This window comes from Aethalodelphis obliquidens, unplaced genomic scaffold (genome assembly GCF_003676395.1).
Source record: "Aethalodelphis obliquidens isolate GAN/ISIS:26980383/991018 unplaced genomic scaffold, ASM367639v1 scaffold29, whole genome shotgun sequence".
NCBI lineage: Eukaryota > Metazoa > Chordata > Mammalia > Artiodactyla > Delphinidae > Aethalodelphis > Aethalodelphis obliquidens.
The window spans coordinates 14148355-14165028 of record NW_020837973.1 but is presented as its reverse complement, the minus strand read 5'-3'; the positions used below and the strand labels follow the sequence as shown (position 1 = coordinate 14165028).

Sequence of the window (16674 nt, the reverse complement as noted above, 5' to 3'; positions counted from 1 at the left end):
TGTGTCACTGCTAGTCTCGTGGATTCTAGTCCAAGCGTTTTTTGTTGGTCTCACTTTCAAGAGTTTCTCTCTCTTAAGCTCTTTATTTTACCCTTCTTGTGTACGTGTAAGCCAATGCTTATGCTATTATAGTTTCTAAAATATAAATATATGTTTAAAACTTCCATGAGCTTTTTTTAAATCTAACTGACAAGGTCAGATTTTGATCTAGTACATTTTAAGTGAATATCAATTTGCGGCAGGCAGAGTTTAGTCTATTTTGTTTAGTCTGTTTTTCTCTTTTCAGTATGTATGAACTTTTAATGTAGTGTCGGCAAGGCCTGTGGTTAATTCATCTGTGCAACTCGTTGCCCAGGACAGTGTCTGATAGGAGAGCCAGCATCCAACAGCTGTCAGTCAAAGGATGGGTGGGCAGAACAGCTGTTGGTTTAGGACCTCTGCTAGCTTTGCAGAAGTTTTGGTTTTCCAAAATTGGAGTGATTTTTTCCTTAACTGTATGTCTTTTATATTCTGGAATAATAATTGGGTGTTTGGTCTTTTTCTATTCTAGTAGTATTTTAGAAATAATTGAATTGGAATAGTGAACAAAACTTGCATCCTGTGTCAGAAGGGCACCAGCCAGAATAAGGCATGGGGCCTGCCTCACGCTCATATCAAATGGTAGTTTACCTTGTTAAAAAAGAAAAGACCCAATCACTGCCCTTTAGGAACTTTTGTTCTGATGGGAAGAAACTGAGGTAAATAAGTAATTTCAATACAGCCTGCCTAAGGCTAAAATAGAAATGTGTACATGGTTGTTCAGAGGAGATGGCAATAGATGCTCAGCAAGGAATCGAAAATATATCTCAGAGAAAGTGACATGTGATCATGAGTCCATTGGTACGTGGGAACAGCAGCAGGCACAGAGGGGACCCTGGAAGGGCGCAGAAGCACTTGCGAAAACGTGTGGAAGAACAAGGAACATATGCAAATAGAAGGTACACCTGTAAGGTGTGGGATCTGCTAAGGACATGAAGGAACTGGTGTTCGAAAGGCAAGGAGGGAACTGCCATTCATTGAGAAAGACCAGAAGCCTTCTCTGGGGGGAGCCGAGGCTCGGAGCTGTTGAGGGACCTGCCAAGGAGACTGAGCGTGAGCTACGGGCACAGGACATGGACTTCTGTCTCCCTGTGTTAGTTTCGGAACAGAGTCCCACTTCCTCGTGCAGGGGCTCACCTTACGGGCTTTTTCCTGGTGCAGGGGCTCATCTTATGGGCTTTGCCCTGCTTGCTAAGACCTGCGGACCAAATCCTCTAGGCAGTAGAGAAGTTTCCAAAGTCTTGTAGCAAGCAGTGGAGTGATTAGTATATATTTTGAGAAAATCACATGAATCAGGGCAATCTGATTCACAGGATGGAGAATGTCAGATGTCAGCAGAGGTATCCTGTAAAGGGCCAGGGAGGACATACGTATTCTCGGCTCCGTGGCTGAGATCGGCTCCATTACAACTACTCGACTCTGCCCTTGGAGTGTGGAAGTGCTCGTAGATAGAGCGCACGTGAACCACCAGGCTGTGTTCCAATAAAACTTTATTTATAAAAACACGCAGAAGGGCAGACTTGGGGGCCACAGTTGGCCGATACCTGCACTGGAGGGGATACTAGCCTGCGGGGGGATAAAGGGTCCTGTTTCCATCAGAGGCCCTTTCCTTCAGGTGTGTTTTGATCCTTCCTCCCTGCTTTCCTGGGCACTTTGCTCCATCTTTGAGCCTCACTGCCCCTGATTCTTGGCCTCTTCTTTTCTACTGGATCATTGGCCTTATCGCTCAAAAATTTCTAGTATGCATCTGCGTGACTCCCCAGACTTCAGTGCCTCCCCTGCCGACTTCTCCTCTGAGTTCCACACGTGTGTCCAGGCACCCTGAGGCATCATCGCGGAGGTGTCTGATGGGCATCTCAGGGGTGGCACCTCGTCAGTCCATCCTGAGTTTCTCCCAGAAACATGTTCCTCCTCTCATGCTTCTCATTCTTAGCAAGTGGACTCTCCATCCTACCGGGTCCCAAGCCTGAGATCCGGAAGTCATTCTTGAATCTAGAAGAGTCACCCTGCCCCCAACAATCAAGGTCAAATTACCTACGGTAAACTGTACCAATCTCATATATCCAGTTCGATGAGTATTGATAAACGTGAACCGCTGTGTTACCAGCGCCCATGCAGGGGACCTGGATTCTGTCCCTGGTCCAGGAAGATCCCACATGCAAGCTCCCTGGGCTCTCCCGAGTCATCCCCCCCGCTTCCCTGTCACTTACCAACCACCCAGACCAGGGCTGTCAGCTGTCCCCTTCCTCCTCCCTCCACCGTCTGTTTGGGGGCTGCTGGCTTCTCCTCTTTGCTGCCCCCTCCCCTTACCCTCTGCCCTCACTTCCTGCTTCCTCTCTTGTCTCCCTCGATACACCCTCCTCACTCCATACTCCTCACCGGGTGATTTGATTCTTTAAAACCTTGACCCCGATCATGACGCTCTCCTGCTTAAAAACTGTCTTGAGACTTTTCCATTCTGCCTACGAAAAATTCTCAGAACTTTTAACATGGCCTCTGAGGCCTCATATCCGTGCTTTGATTACTTTTCTTTCCCTTTTTCATTTTCACGATTTAAAAAGGTTTTTTTTTAACGGTATCAACTCATTTTGGTTCATCTGGGTGAACATGTTTTCTCTGAAGCCCATGTTTGTGTTTGTGGTCATGTTGGCGCCAAGGGTTAAGACTGTAACTGCCACAGGCTAATGAGAAAAATGCAGGACTGGATATGTAAGTGATGTGTTCACTGTAAGTGAAGGTGAATTAACATCATGATTGCTGTATGAGTTAATGTTTTATCGAGGCTGGAGTAAAGGAACCAGATGGAATACGTGACTCATCACAGCGCCCGTGGTGGAAGAGCCTACCAGGCTCACAAGAGAAGCAGTGGACAGTCACAGTGCAAGGAGCGCTTCAGTTTGAGCAAAACAGCATTAACCAGGGGGTTAGGTTAGTCTTGTTAATTTGGATTTTATTGGTGTTATATTTTGTGTGTATTTAATTATGTAATTTATTCTGGCTTTATAGTTCTGTGATATGGTAAGCAAAGGAGTATATACTTAGTCATTATATCATTATAATGCTATAAATACATGCTGTATTATCACATAGCTCACCAAGCAGTCAACTCAGTTCTGTCACTGTCCACCAGGAGACAGCGTCAGATCCCCCAGGTTGTTAAGGGCTCAGTCCTACAAGACTGCCATTCCCTCCACTTCAGATGCCAGTCATGCTGTCACCTGTGCTTCTGACCAACCAGCTCTAGGTTGGAGCTTCCAATGACCCCCCTCCTTGGGTTTGATTAATTTGCTAGAGCACCACACAGAACTCAAACATTTTTACTTCCTAGATCACCGCTGTACTATAAAAGGATATAACTCAGGAACCGCCGGATGGAAGAGATGCACACGGCATGGTGTGGGAAGGGTGGGGGAGCTTCCCTGCCCCCTCCAGGGAGCCGCTGTTTACCTCCACGTGCGCACCGACCCAGAAGCTCTCTGAACCCTGTCCTTTTGGGATTTATGGAGGCTTCATTACCTAGGCTTGACCGATTGATGAAATCATTGGCCATTGGCAATGAAACTCCATCTGCAGCCTCTCTCCCCTCCCCTATTGAAAAGAACCAGTTCCATACTTGACTGGAAAACAGTGGCCTCTGAGTGGGACCCCAGCCCCTTCCCTTTCCTTCCCGATTGGCTGTGCAGGCTGCTCTCCCTTCCCCCAAGGCTCCAAGCCCTTTCCTCAAGCAGGAAAGGGAGGGTCTCCCTCCCCTCCCGCCTCCTTTCCCCATCCTTCAGTTTTCACCCACTTAACTCCTATGCGTGTCTCTGCATTTCAGTCTAAATGTCATTCCCCCAGAAAGGCGTTCGCTGAACCTGAGCCCTCCATCTAAATTATGAATCCTCCCATCTCCTGAGATTTATACTTGACAGCATTAACTGTAATTTGTGATTCTTTGATATCTCCTGCTGCTGGGTCATAAATACTGTCCCTGACCGTTTGTTTCACGAGTGTGTTCCCAGCCCTCAGTGCAGCCTGACACGTAGTAGGCACACGGATACTTAGGGAAGGAAGGAATACCTGCAGAGATGCTCTTTCTTCATTGCTTTAAAGATCACGTTTTGTGACGCTCAGTAAATGTTTTCATGAGGAGTGTTAAAGTCGCAGGCAGGGGAGGGGAGGAAGAAGAGGAGAGTTAAATAAAATTGAGGCCTGTTACCTTGACGTTAATGTCTGGGCACATCTGGCATATTTCTGGGTTTTAACGATTTGTGAGTTATTTATATTCTTTGCCTTATTCATGCCACACTTGCACAACCTCGTATATACAGTCACCTTTTTCATCTCCTGGTGCAGTCCTATCTGAATTATGTGACATTGCTTTCAGGAGTAGTACTTCCCAACCCTGGCCTCATAGTAGAATCATCTGGAAATTTAAAAAAATACTGATGACTGAATTCTACCCTTACAGGTTCGGATCAGGGAGACAGTGGATAATTCTCATGTCCAGCCAAGTTTGAGAACTACTGTTGTACAAATCCGAGTTTCATTTTTGTTTCAAGTTTTACTTACGTATCAAAAAAGATGTACCTAAAGAAGATGCTTGAAGAAAATTTGCTACAATGAGAAAAAAAAATGGGCCGAAGCTGATGGTAGATCAGTCTCCTTGACGGGTGAAGGACAATGCAAATCTCGGGTTTTCTTCTCCTTGACGAGTCTGTGCTGTCCAATTTGAACAGCTTTTTCTCCACGGCTGTATAATTACCGTGTTCGTCAGAGTAGACTAATTGCTGTGCTAATTGCTGTAACATCCCCCAAATCTCAGAGGCATAACACAGGAGTGGCTTATTTCTTGCTATTTCACAGCCCCACGTGGGAAGGTGATTTTTTTATGCCACACATTGCTTTGTTTTGGAGATGTGCCACCCTGAGGGCACCCAAACGGCAGGCCTGGAAGGCAGGGAGCCCAGAGGACCATGAGGGTGTTTAGCCACCCGATGTGGAAATAGCGGATACCCCCCTCGTTCAGTTCAGCCGCCTTCTGGTTGAGTTGGCTGCGTTCGGTCCTGGTTACTGATCGCTGCCCTTCCTGCAGGGGACGTTGAAATGCCACCCACCTCTGAGTGCTGGAGGATACAGGGGTGGGTTTGGGGACCGTGTAAACCATGACTTCTGCCTCACACGTTATAACTAGAGAACGTCTCCCTTTCAGTTTTGTTTGTTTTAACAAAATTTAACTGCTAGGTAGATGGGATATGTATTTTTAAGTCTCAAGAGTTATTTAAATATCTTCTTGCAACTTTCTCTTAGCTTCTGCTACTCATTCAGTGCCCCCTTGCTGAATGTCTCCTCTGTGCCAGCTCCCAGGCTAGGCAGGTGCCAGCTCCACAGAGATGAATGCTCAGCCCCGCCCTGGGAAGATTCTGGTTGCTGATAACAGAAAAGCTCACCAGAGCTGGCATCACTTGGTCACTTGCGTGGGCCTTGATTATCTCAGACGGCAAGGCAGGGGCGGGGTCAGGGCTGTGGGTTCAGCCACTCCCACTGGGCGCTTCTCTGATTGTCTTGCCTTTTGCTTTCCAGTCTCAAGATAGTTGTGGATTCCCAAGTATTTGTCGTCTGCAGCCAGAGGGACGTTCTATCTGGTCTGTGTGTGTGTGTGTGTGTGTGTGTGTGTGTGCGCGTGTGTGCGTGTGCGTGTGTGCGTGTGCACGCGCATGCGTGCATACCTCCCCAGGAGCCTCAGCACACTTGGCGTTAAGTCTCTGGCTGGCATCCCGACACCTGCCCACGGCCAACCACCTTATCACCTGCGCAGGGAATGGAATTACTGTGATTGGCCTCGATGGGTGGAGATTCCCCTGGGCCTGCAGTGGACGGTGTCACCTCTGAGTCATTTCCTCTCCTTTATTACATGTGCTTAATCATTCATCGTGTTATCTGCACAATTCCTCTTTCATAACCTCCTAGCTCTTGACACTCGACGGGGGTGCTGTGTTAGAACTTGTGGGGGCCTCATCTGTTTATCTCCCCCCTTGAGCAGTTATGAACCTGTTACCCTGTGATAGTGTTGGTTTTCACGTACCGTTACTTATGCCGTGGGTTTACTTTTCTCGTAAGTTATTTGCCCTTTTACTACTTCTGTTCTCCCTGTGGTACCGAGCAGGGTGCCTTACACAAAATTGATTGGGTCTCTCCTTCCAAGTCTGTGATCTCCATCTCTTCCCTTTCATCTCCAGCCTGATTGTACTTGTCCATGGCCTGACCACCACGTGCCTAGATCATAACAGCAGCTGGTCTCCCTGAGGGACCCGCAGTCCTGGAGCACGACTTCAGAGCTGTGTTCCTCATGGGTGACCTTGATGGGCTTGGCCTTCGCCTTCTGTCTCCTGTGGTGGCCTCAGAACCATCGACCTCGATCCTTTTGCCCTTTCTCTGCCCACTCTGGTCTCGGTCCAGTTGACCAAACAAGAATCCCACCCCTGTAGACCTCCCGCAGCTCCTCTGGCCTCTCTGCTTTCGTTCACAGGGTCATCTGACCCCGAATCCTTCCGCTTTCCTCTTTGCCTAGCTGACGTTTGCCGGTCCTTTGTGACACAACTCAGATCCCATTAACTCCTCTCATTTGCCCTGCCCCCCACCCTCCCCAGCTCCAGGGCCTCGAGGTTGCTTTGTTCACTTTTCGTTAATCATCGCTGAAGCAGCATCTCTGCAGGACGCTGGATTGCTGACAGACCTGCTGTTCAGTTCTGACCCGGGCCCTTAGCCGCTGCCTGCCTCATGGGATTATTATGGGAATAAAGTGCCCAAGTGTGGGTCGAGTACCTACAGGTTCATTCCCTTGTCCCCTCAATATTTACGAATGATTGCATTTTTGTGCGTATTTACCAGAAAGTTACCACTGACATGTTCATTCATTTAACAGATGCTTACTGAGTGTCTGCCACCAGCCAGGCACTGTTGAGGGGTCTGTGACACTTTAGTAAACAAAACCCCAATCCCGGCCTTTGCAGAGCTTACCTGCCACGAAAGGCACCGTCCCTCTTATTACCTGAGCTTCGTGAAGGTGGTACCTCTGTTTAGCTTGTAGGCTGAGGGAGTCATTGGCAACACAGAGGCCATTCAGCTGCCAGGAGGAGGGACTCTTCTCTGTAACTCAGCACTTTGAGCTCTTTCCCACTGTTCAGGAGCTGTACAGAGTGAAGTACGTCAGAAAGAGAAAAACAAATAGTGTACATTAATGCATACATGTGGAACCTAGAAAAATGGCACAGGTGAACCGGTTTGCAGGGCAGAAATAGAGACACAGATGCAGAGAACAAACGTATGGACACCAAGGGGGGGAATGCGGAGGGGGCTGGTGGTGGTGGGATGAACTGGGAGATTGGGATTGACATGTATACACTAATATGTATAAAATGGATAACTAGTAAGAACCTGCTGTGTAAAAAATAAAATTCAAAACAAAAAAGTTGCTCTGTGGACGAATTGGACTGACACTGGCCAAGCTGGGGTTTTTTGTTGTTGTTGTTGTTTTAATTAGAAGCACAAATTTCTGCATGTTGTCTTTCAGTGGTGAAAGCGGGGCAGGTAAGACCGAAAGCACTAAGTTGATCCTCAAGTTTTTATCAGCCATCAGTCAGCAGTCTCTGGACTTATCCTCGAAGGAGAAGACATCGTGTGTTGAACAAGCCATTCTTGAGAGCAGGTATTTGGCCATCGTGTTTCTCGTTTCCAACTAATAGGATTCACTTTCCTCACCGTTTGGCTTATTTAAGGAAGAGTTGAAACTCGGGGCGCTCTCTTCTCTTTTTCTTGACTTGGCTTTCACGATTCCTCAAGAAAAAGTCTCCCCACACACACACAGCGATTTCTGATGACCTGAGCCCCCATCGCTGCACCATGTTTGAGTTGGTGGCTGAGTGAGTGAGGCACATTCTGCAGCTGCCTCTTACCTGGCAGCCCTCGGCTGGCTGTCGGGAGGCCTCGTTATTGGCTGAAATTCCGGCCTCCGTCCACCACATCACAGAGGACTTAGTGGTCAAATCTTTGGAGGCATCTTAGGAGCACAATGGCACTGTATAGCCTCTCACGTTGCAGAACAATGCCACATCGATGGCAGTGACCTCAGAGCTTTGAAAGAGGGCCATGGTGCAGTAGCCTCTGAAATTCTAATTAAAATGTGTGATTGCCCTGTGTCCGATTGGTGCCTTGTAAGGTTTTAGAACCAGTAGGGACTTTTCAGGTCCTATTACTTAGAAATTAGTCCAGGAGTCAGCAAACTTCAGCCTGACGCTGGTATCCTGCAGCCTGTTTGGGTTTTGTTTTTTTAGCCTTCAAAATTTATTTTTTAAATTGTATTAAAATGCACATAACAAAAAATGTATAACTTTCAATATTTTTCGGTGTACAGCTTAGTGGCGTGAAGTACATTCACATTGTTGTGCAGCGATCACCACCATCCGTCTCTAGACCGTTTTCATCTTCCTCCTGCGGCCCGTTTTGATCAATAAAACTTTATAGGAACACAGTTCCCCTCGTTTGCATATTGTTTACAGCTGCTTTCGAGCTGCAGTGGCAGAGCTGAGTAGCTGCATCAGAGGCCACATGGCCCACAAAACCAAAAGTATTTACTATCTGATCCTCTACAGAAAAAGCTGGCTGACCCCTGACCTAGTTTGACCACATTTTACAGTCGGAGGAGACCCGAGGAAGTTGTATGTTCCCCCCGGGATGTACAACAAATGGGTGAAATTTCCAGGGCTGGGACTTTTTCACTTCCTAGAATTCAAGCGGGGGCTCTTCCTGTGCAACCCCTGGCTCGCGTATATAAGCTGATCTGTACGGGGACCAGCCATCGTGGTCTCCTTGACTCTCTGTAGCATCCTCTGCCTGCACACCCAGCTGCGAGTTCTCTGCCCCGAGAAGGATGCTCATTATAAACCCATTTCAGCAAGTGCTGGGAAAATCTGGCTCTTCTGAAATAAACATGATCGCCAGAGGTCCCTTTGATTTCAGATTTTTCTTGCAGTTGTCTGCTTTGCCGTCGGTGAGGACTGTCGTTGCCAGTTTTAGATGGACCCTAATTAACACCGGCTGCTGTCCTGGCTTCTTTCACAGCCCCATCATGGAAGCCTTCGGCAACGCCAAGACCGTGTATAACAACAACTCCAGTCGCTTCGGGAAGTTTGTTCAGCTGAACATCTGCCAGAAGGGAAATATCCAGGGCGGGAGAATCGTAGATTGTATCCTGTTTCGTTTAGCTTTTGGTCTATAGTACTATGACTCTCTAGTGGAAACTGTTCTTGCTTATCCTAAGGACAGATAACAGGATATGAAACGTTTCTTTCTGGTTCTACCTGGTCACTGCTCCAGTATTACTGTGCCTGACCTGTTAATTATCCTAGGAGATAAGGAACCATCTTTCTTTGGGGAAGTTCTGATATCATGTCCCTAATCTGCAAATTTGGACTCCTAACCAGACATCATATATTTGTTGTTTGAAATCAATTCTTTAACTAGTGTGATACTTCCTGGGTACATGTGTCATGTCTGAAATTGGATTTTGATGAAACAGTCTGTATCGTTTGCTTACCTTTTGCACCAGAAGTCTCAGTGTCCAAGACACAGGAAATTGTAATTACTTGGGCAACAAAGAGTAGAAAACGAAAGACTAATTGAGCCTCGTGTATCCTTGTTTTGTTCCTTGACTTACCATTGCTTATCACATGAAGATTTATTAGAAAAAGTAAGTAAACGTGATTTAATTCACATTATCTCTCACAATAACTGTTTTCGGCAATTACCGGCTCATGATCGTTAAGCAGAGGAAACATCTCTGAACAGAAATCTGATTTCTCTTCACAGAACCGAGTAGTAAGGCAAAATCCCGGGGAAAGGAATTATCACATATTCTATGCACTGCTGGCAGGGCTAGAGCGTGAAGAGAAAGGTGAGTGATGGGACAGCTGCAGAGACGTATGTGCTCGCAGCTTATTTTGCCTTTAAACCCATCTGTGGATGAGGAGACATCTGTTTGGACTTTGTTGTTCTTCCACCAATTGAAACGAAATGCGTGAGATGACCAAAGACACTGAGTTCATTTAGAGCCAGATAACGTAGGGGGAAAATCATCAATAGAGAAATCGTGAATTTTTTTGGTTTGTTTTGGAATCTTAGTTCTTTTCTGATTTAAAGAATATTTGTGAAAAATACATAATGTGGGCTTCCCTGGTGGTGCAGTGGTTGGGAGTCCGCCTGCCGATGCAGGGGACATGGGTTCGTGCCCCGGTCCGTGAGGATACCACATGCTGTGGAGCCGCTGAGCCTGTGCGCCCGGAGCCTGTGCTCCGCAACAGGAGGGGCCACAAGGGTGAGAGGCCCACATACCGAAAAAAAAAAAACAAAACAAAACATAATGTATTACAACTGGTTTTACTTTTAAGTCACACCCAAATAACGCTAATTTCTAAACATTTGATTTTTAAAAAAACAATCAACACAGGATCCTCATCAGTTACTTTTTTCAGTAACATTTTCTTCCATCCCATCGAATTTAATAATTCTGTTTTCCCTAGATGATGATTAAGAGGGAATGTTTTAATCTTAATAGTGGACCAGTAGGAGCATAGAATTATTTTTGTACTTTAAAAAATAAAGTTGCAAAGTGAAAACTCTTTTAAATTATGTCTTACCCTGGCCAGTCAAATAGTGATGTTGTGTTTTTCTTTTTCTTTTTGTAGAAGAATTTTATTTATCTGTGCCAGAAAACTACCACTACTTGAATCAATCTGGATGTGTAGGAGACAAGACAATCAGTGACCAGGAATCCTTTAGGGAAGTTATTGTAAGTTACTTTCCTATTTTCCTTTATTAAAGGTGACCAAAAAAAGAAAAAGCGACAGCTTTCATTTCCGCTTCAAAAAATTTTTTTAATAAAAAAAGAAATCACATTTGTACCGCTGTGCGGGAATAGGTCCTTTCTTCTTGTTCCAAGTCATGGAAGGGAATCCTCTCTCTTTAGAAGGTGGGTGAACGTCTGACATTCAGGACAGATGGGTGGTTGGCTTGGAATAGTGGTCAGAAAAGCAAAACAAAAAAATCACAGGTTTGGGACTGGAGCAAGCAGATCCTCTGTTTCAGGGCTTACAATTAAAAATTTTTTTGAATAATTGGTTCTACAGTTAAAAAGAAATCTGTCAACAATTAGACCAGGTGACTGTTCGGGTCTCATCCTGTTCTCATAGCCGCATCCTGGTAACCAATTCTGATCACACAGAAGTAGGCATTTTAAGACTCTGCAGTGTGGACCTGTGCGGTTTCCTGCAGTTCTCAAATTTCCTGGGACTTTGTTATAAAGTGACTGCATTTAGGAAGCCTGGTCATCGAGCATTATTAACAGCCCCACCTGATTGAGTGGGGCTGGTCGATTTCATCAGCGTGGTCTCAGTTCCTTCGCCAGAGTCATTAGTTCAGCATTTGGGGTCAGCGGATCTAGAATTGATCCGTCATAAATGCAGCTAACACCGACTGAGGGCCTACTCTGCAGACTTACCATCTCCCTGCTTCTAACGACCCTGTGAGGGTAGAACTATGACTGTCTATGTTCTGTGACTCAGAGAGGTTGGTGACCAGTCTAACCACACACAGCACCTAATAGAGCCTGTATCTAGACAAAGTCTAACTAACTCCAAATCCCACACTCTAACCAGGAGGCAGGTAGGTAGTCACTGCTTTACGTGCACCCAGATTTGTCTTTCTAGTTGTTGTCGACCACTTGGTTCTATATCCCCATTTCCTTTTCTAGATTGTTCATAAGAATGCCTCGTGGAATGGAATCAAAGTATATTTTTAAATGGATATATATCACACATCATTTCCCCACATCTAATGTATGTATCCTTAAACTGAAAATGAAATTAAAAACAGATGAGGCTATAATATCATGATCATCTTCCCCTCAGCCTTTCTTTTAAAGATGTCCCATTCTGCCATTTATAGCGTAGAGCGGTGTCTCTGTCATCTCTCATTCCTTCATCCTATTAACAAAAAGCCTCCTGCTGACAGCGCCTTTTGCTGTGTACCTACCCTAGGCGGCATGGGATTTGGCCCTGCAAATTGGACTTTAAGAGATGTTTAAGTATTTAAAATTTTCTTTCTCAGTTTTATTTTGGCATCCTGGACTTCTTTAACTACACGAGCTTTCTCCATTTACTTTGTGATGAAAGGTGGTTGTTTGCAGTGGTAGACAGACTCCCAGTTATTCAAGTTGCAGTGTCGCTGCAGGGCCATACTGACTAGCTCACTGGCCGCGGTGAGCCAGTGGGCAGCGAGGCCCTCCCTCGTCCTGGGAGTGACTGGAGAGAGGGTACTCTGATGGCTTCCTCCTGGGGCATTGTTTTCCGATCCAGAATTGTTTGCTCTTTCTGGTAGCTGCAGAAAGGAAGCTTGTGGAGCTTGGCCTGTTTTCAGTGATTGCTAACTTTTATTTTTAAATTGAAATGATAGGTTTTGGCATTTGAAATTTGGTCCTACCATGAAAAGACATGTCATCTAGAAAGGAAGAAAAATTTACACATGAAGTTGACATAGTGAATGTACACACCAGACTTATAAGAATTCTATTTTTAGATACTTAAATATTTACTTTGCAATTACTTTTTAGTGTCCATATATATAATCCCTACATTCTGCTGAAGAAATAAAGATGATTGAAATAGATTATGCTATGTTGTTTTATCATGTAATTTGTCTTTATTTTCTTCCAAAATCAAATACCATTTAAATTTGTATCTTCATACTTTAATTCCATAAAGCTCCTTTTCCCAGAGGTTTTGAGATTAAAGGAAGGGAAGGGACCACATTCTATTGGGACTCAAGGACATTTGTTTGAAGAATGTGTTAAAATGTTAACAGAGAGAGATTATTTCTGTGAATTACATATGAAAATGTCACCTCTGGTATTTTCAGCTACTAAAAAAAAAATCCATTATTCCTTTTTATCAACTTTAATGTCAATATACTCTGGCAATAGGACCTTCTAAGAATTTTGCTTATTTCATTAAGAATTCATGTATTTTTAGAATTCCTTATTGATACCAACTGACATTAATATAAATATGTACCTGTGAGGGATCCTGAGCCATTTTAAGGAACCTAGTTTTTCCTGGGGCAGAGATGGTGAACATACGCTAAATTTCATAGCCATTTTTTTTGCAGCCTTCCAAGTTCCACTATAAATTGTTGAGTCAGGATGAAGCTATTTCAAGTCAGTAACAACGAATTTATTTTTACTGCCTGTGTTTGACCCACCAGAATAGTGGCTGATGAAGTGCGTGGGGGAGTAACAAGAGTCTTTGATGAGTGATAATCTCTTCATTCTTTGACTCCACAAATATTGAATGTTAATGGCGTGCCTGGCCATGGACCAGGACTGGGGTTTCCTTTACGTCTTACTGGCTGTCCATTTAGGTCTTACTGGGTGTACCCATTTAGGTCTTACTGGGTGTACCCATGGATTTTTGATGGTGTGAGCCCATGCATCCATAAGTTGACTCCTCGTGAGTCAGATATTATAAAGATTTAAAGGGCTCTCAGCCATAAAAAAGGAACAATATAATGCCATTCGCAGCAACATGGATGGACCTAGAGGTTGTCATACTGAGTGAAGTAAGTCAGACAGAGAAAGACAAATACCACATGATATCGCTTATATGTGGAATCTTTAAAAAGTCTGCCAGTGAACTTATCTACAAAACAGAAATAGAGTTACAGATGTAGAAAATAAACTTATGGTTACCAGGGCGTGTTGGGGGGAGGGATAAATTGGGGGATTGCACACTACTATATATAAAATAGATAACTAATAAGGACCTACTGTATAGCACAGGGAACTCTACTCAGTACTCTGTAATGGCCTATATGGGAAAAGAATCTAAAAAAGAGTGGGTATATGTATATGTATAACTGATTCACTTTGCTGTACACCTAAACTAACACAACATTGTAAATCAACTATACCCCAGTAAAAATTAAAAATAAATAAATAAAGGGCTGACTTTATACCTCAGTTTTGCCACAGTTAAAAACTTCAGTCTCGGGCTTCCCTGGTGGCGTGGTGGTTAAGAATCCGCCTTTGGGGCTTTCCTGGTGACACAGTGGTTGAGAATCTACCTGCCAATACAGAGGACATGGGTTTGAGCCCTGGTCCAGGAAGATCCCACATGCCGCGGAGCAACTAAGCCCATGCGCCACAACTACTGAGCCTGCGCTCTAGAGCCCACGAGCCACAACTACTGAGCCCATGTGCCACAACCACTGAAGCCTGCGCACCTAGAGCCCATGCTCCACAACAGAGAAGCCACCGCAATGAGAAGCCCGTGCACCGCAACAAAGAGTAGTCCCCGCTCGCCTAGAGAAAGTCTGCGTGGAGCAACGAAGACCCAATGCAGCCAAATATAAAATAAATAAAATAAATTTAAAAGATAATAATAAAATTTAAAAAATTTTAAAACCTCAGTCTCGTTCAGTGTTGGAAAATATGAGAGTAGAAGCAAATTTTATATTATAAAATAACATCAACTTGCCTAATATAAAATTACACAATGAATTACCAAAGAACTTAACTTGTGATTTACTGTGCCCAGAACAAGCCTCCTCTCCCCCCATTTTATTCATTTCACTTGTTCGTGACTCACCTGAGGTCCCTTGGCTCCCTTGGATGGCGCTCCCCACCTCACCACTGAGACCCTGAGTGGATGTACCTTTTGTACCTGAAATCCGTCCCTCTTCCCCGTTTGTTTCTAGCGTGAAAAGCCTGGCTTCCTTCCTTTCATCCTTAACGGTTGGGATTGTATCATGTATTTGTCGTCACCACCCCACCACGCACACAGTCACCTGTTTTCTATGTGCTTAATAAAGACTTTATTGAAAACGTTTTGTATAACTTTGTGCCAGTTTTATAACTAAATTGCTATTTAGCGCTTCTGAACTGTGCTGAGAATTTCCCAGGGTTTTTTTTTTTTTTTTTGAGTCTTGAGCCATATTGTTGAGAAAACATAATTATAAGGAGGCTTAACAACAGTGCAAACCAACTGTATTTCAATAAAAAATTTTTTAAAAAAGAAGGCTTAAAGGCCTACTCTTGCCAAAGGGGTGGAGATTGCTGCTAAAAAGACTGTAAAATAGGACAGTAGGAGACAATGAATGGAGACTCTTGCTGGCGCTGGTGATAATTGTTTGCAGCCATTAAATTACCCCATGGTCTGATTAATGCAGTTGCCACTTGTCACCACACTCCTAACTAATTAACTAATTCACTTAGAGTTAAACTTGAAAGTGAAGAAGTTACAAATTTGTTCATACAGTGAGCCCATTTTATTCACTTGCTTTCATATCTCCACATGAAATCTTTGTATGTATTTTCAGAACTTAACCAAGAATTTTTTTCACAGATTATCTTTTGATATTTTTCATTCTGCAGTTTGAAATTGTCTACTACTGGGGACTTATTTTTTGAAGGTCTTTTTTTTTTTTTTGACACAGGTATAGAGGAGATTTTTTTTTTTTACTTGAAGTGTAGTTGATTTACAATGTTGTGTTAGTTTCTGGTGTACAGCAAAGTGATTCAGTTGTACATATATATTGTTTTTTGTGTTTTCCGTTATGGTTTATTACAGGATATTGAAGATGGTTCCCTGTGCTGTACAGTAGGACCTTGTTTATCTATTAGTTTGTATCTACTAATCCCAAGCTCCCACTCCAACCCTCCCCCACGCCCTCCCCCCTTCCCCCCACCCGTGGCAACCACGAGTCTATGGAAGATCTTACTTCTTTAGTGTTATGTAGAGTCCAGGCAGGTGACTTAACAGTGAACATTTTCATTTCTGTGGTCATCCTAAAATGAGCTTAGAAAATTTGTATAAATTAGTGTTGAATACGTCTTGTGATACATGAGGAAAACTTTAGTCATAGAAAGGGAAAATACTAACTTTTTCACAACATAGGTGCTTTATAATTATTTTGCTGAGGTCTGATTTGGTCCTTACCAGTGTTTTAAAAGTCTTGAGCATAATAAATAATCTGTATTTCTTAGCCATATTTCTTTGCTTTTAGAATAAGTAAATTTTTTTTTTTTTTTTTTTTGCGTTACGCGGGCCTCTCACTGTTGTGGCCTCTCCCGTTGCGGAGCACAGGCTCCGGACGCGCAGGCTCAGCGGCCATGGCTTCCGGGCCCAGCCGCTCCGCTGCATGTGGGATCTTCCCAGACCGGGGCACGAACCCGTGTCCCCTGCATCGGCAGGCGGACTCTCAACCACTGCGCCACCAGGGAAGCCCAGAATAAGTAAATTTGAATAATTATTTTCCCGTAGGCTTTTAAAGATTGATAAGCACTAGGCTAACAGTTCCTCTTCTTTGTGTCAGTTTCTGTCTGAACCCATGAAATGATAGTCTTCTCTACCTTGGTTAAACAATTCATGGTCTTTTAATTTTTTTGTAGTCAATTTTATTGCATTATTATGTACCTATAATAAAAATGCCCTCATGGAAAGTGTACTAAGTGAATTTTTAATTTATGCACCCATATACCCACAACCACAGTCAAACCGAAGGACAGTT

At 44.1% G+C, this 16674-nt stretch overlaps 1 protein-coding gene across 3 annotated transcripts in view; it reads left to right on the top strand.

The window, feature by feature from the left end:
- MYO10 (myosin X) overlaps positions 1-16674 on the top strand; it is a 215532-nt gene that overhangs the window by 114217 nt on the left and 84641 nt on the right. For all 3 annotated transcript variants that reach the window (XM_027125358.1, XM_027125356.1, XM_027125357.1), the window contains 5 exons: positions 7631-7765; positions 9178-9302; positions 9792-9805; positions 9925-10009; positions 10800-10903. In XM_027125358.1, coding sequence (XP_026981159.1) covers positions 7631-7765; positions 9178-9302; positions 9792-9805; positions 9925-10009; positions 10800-10903 — 463 coding nt within the window. The remainder of the gene's footprint in view (positions 1-7630; positions 7766-9177; positions 9303-9791; positions 9806-9924; positions 10010-10799; positions 10904-16674) is intronic.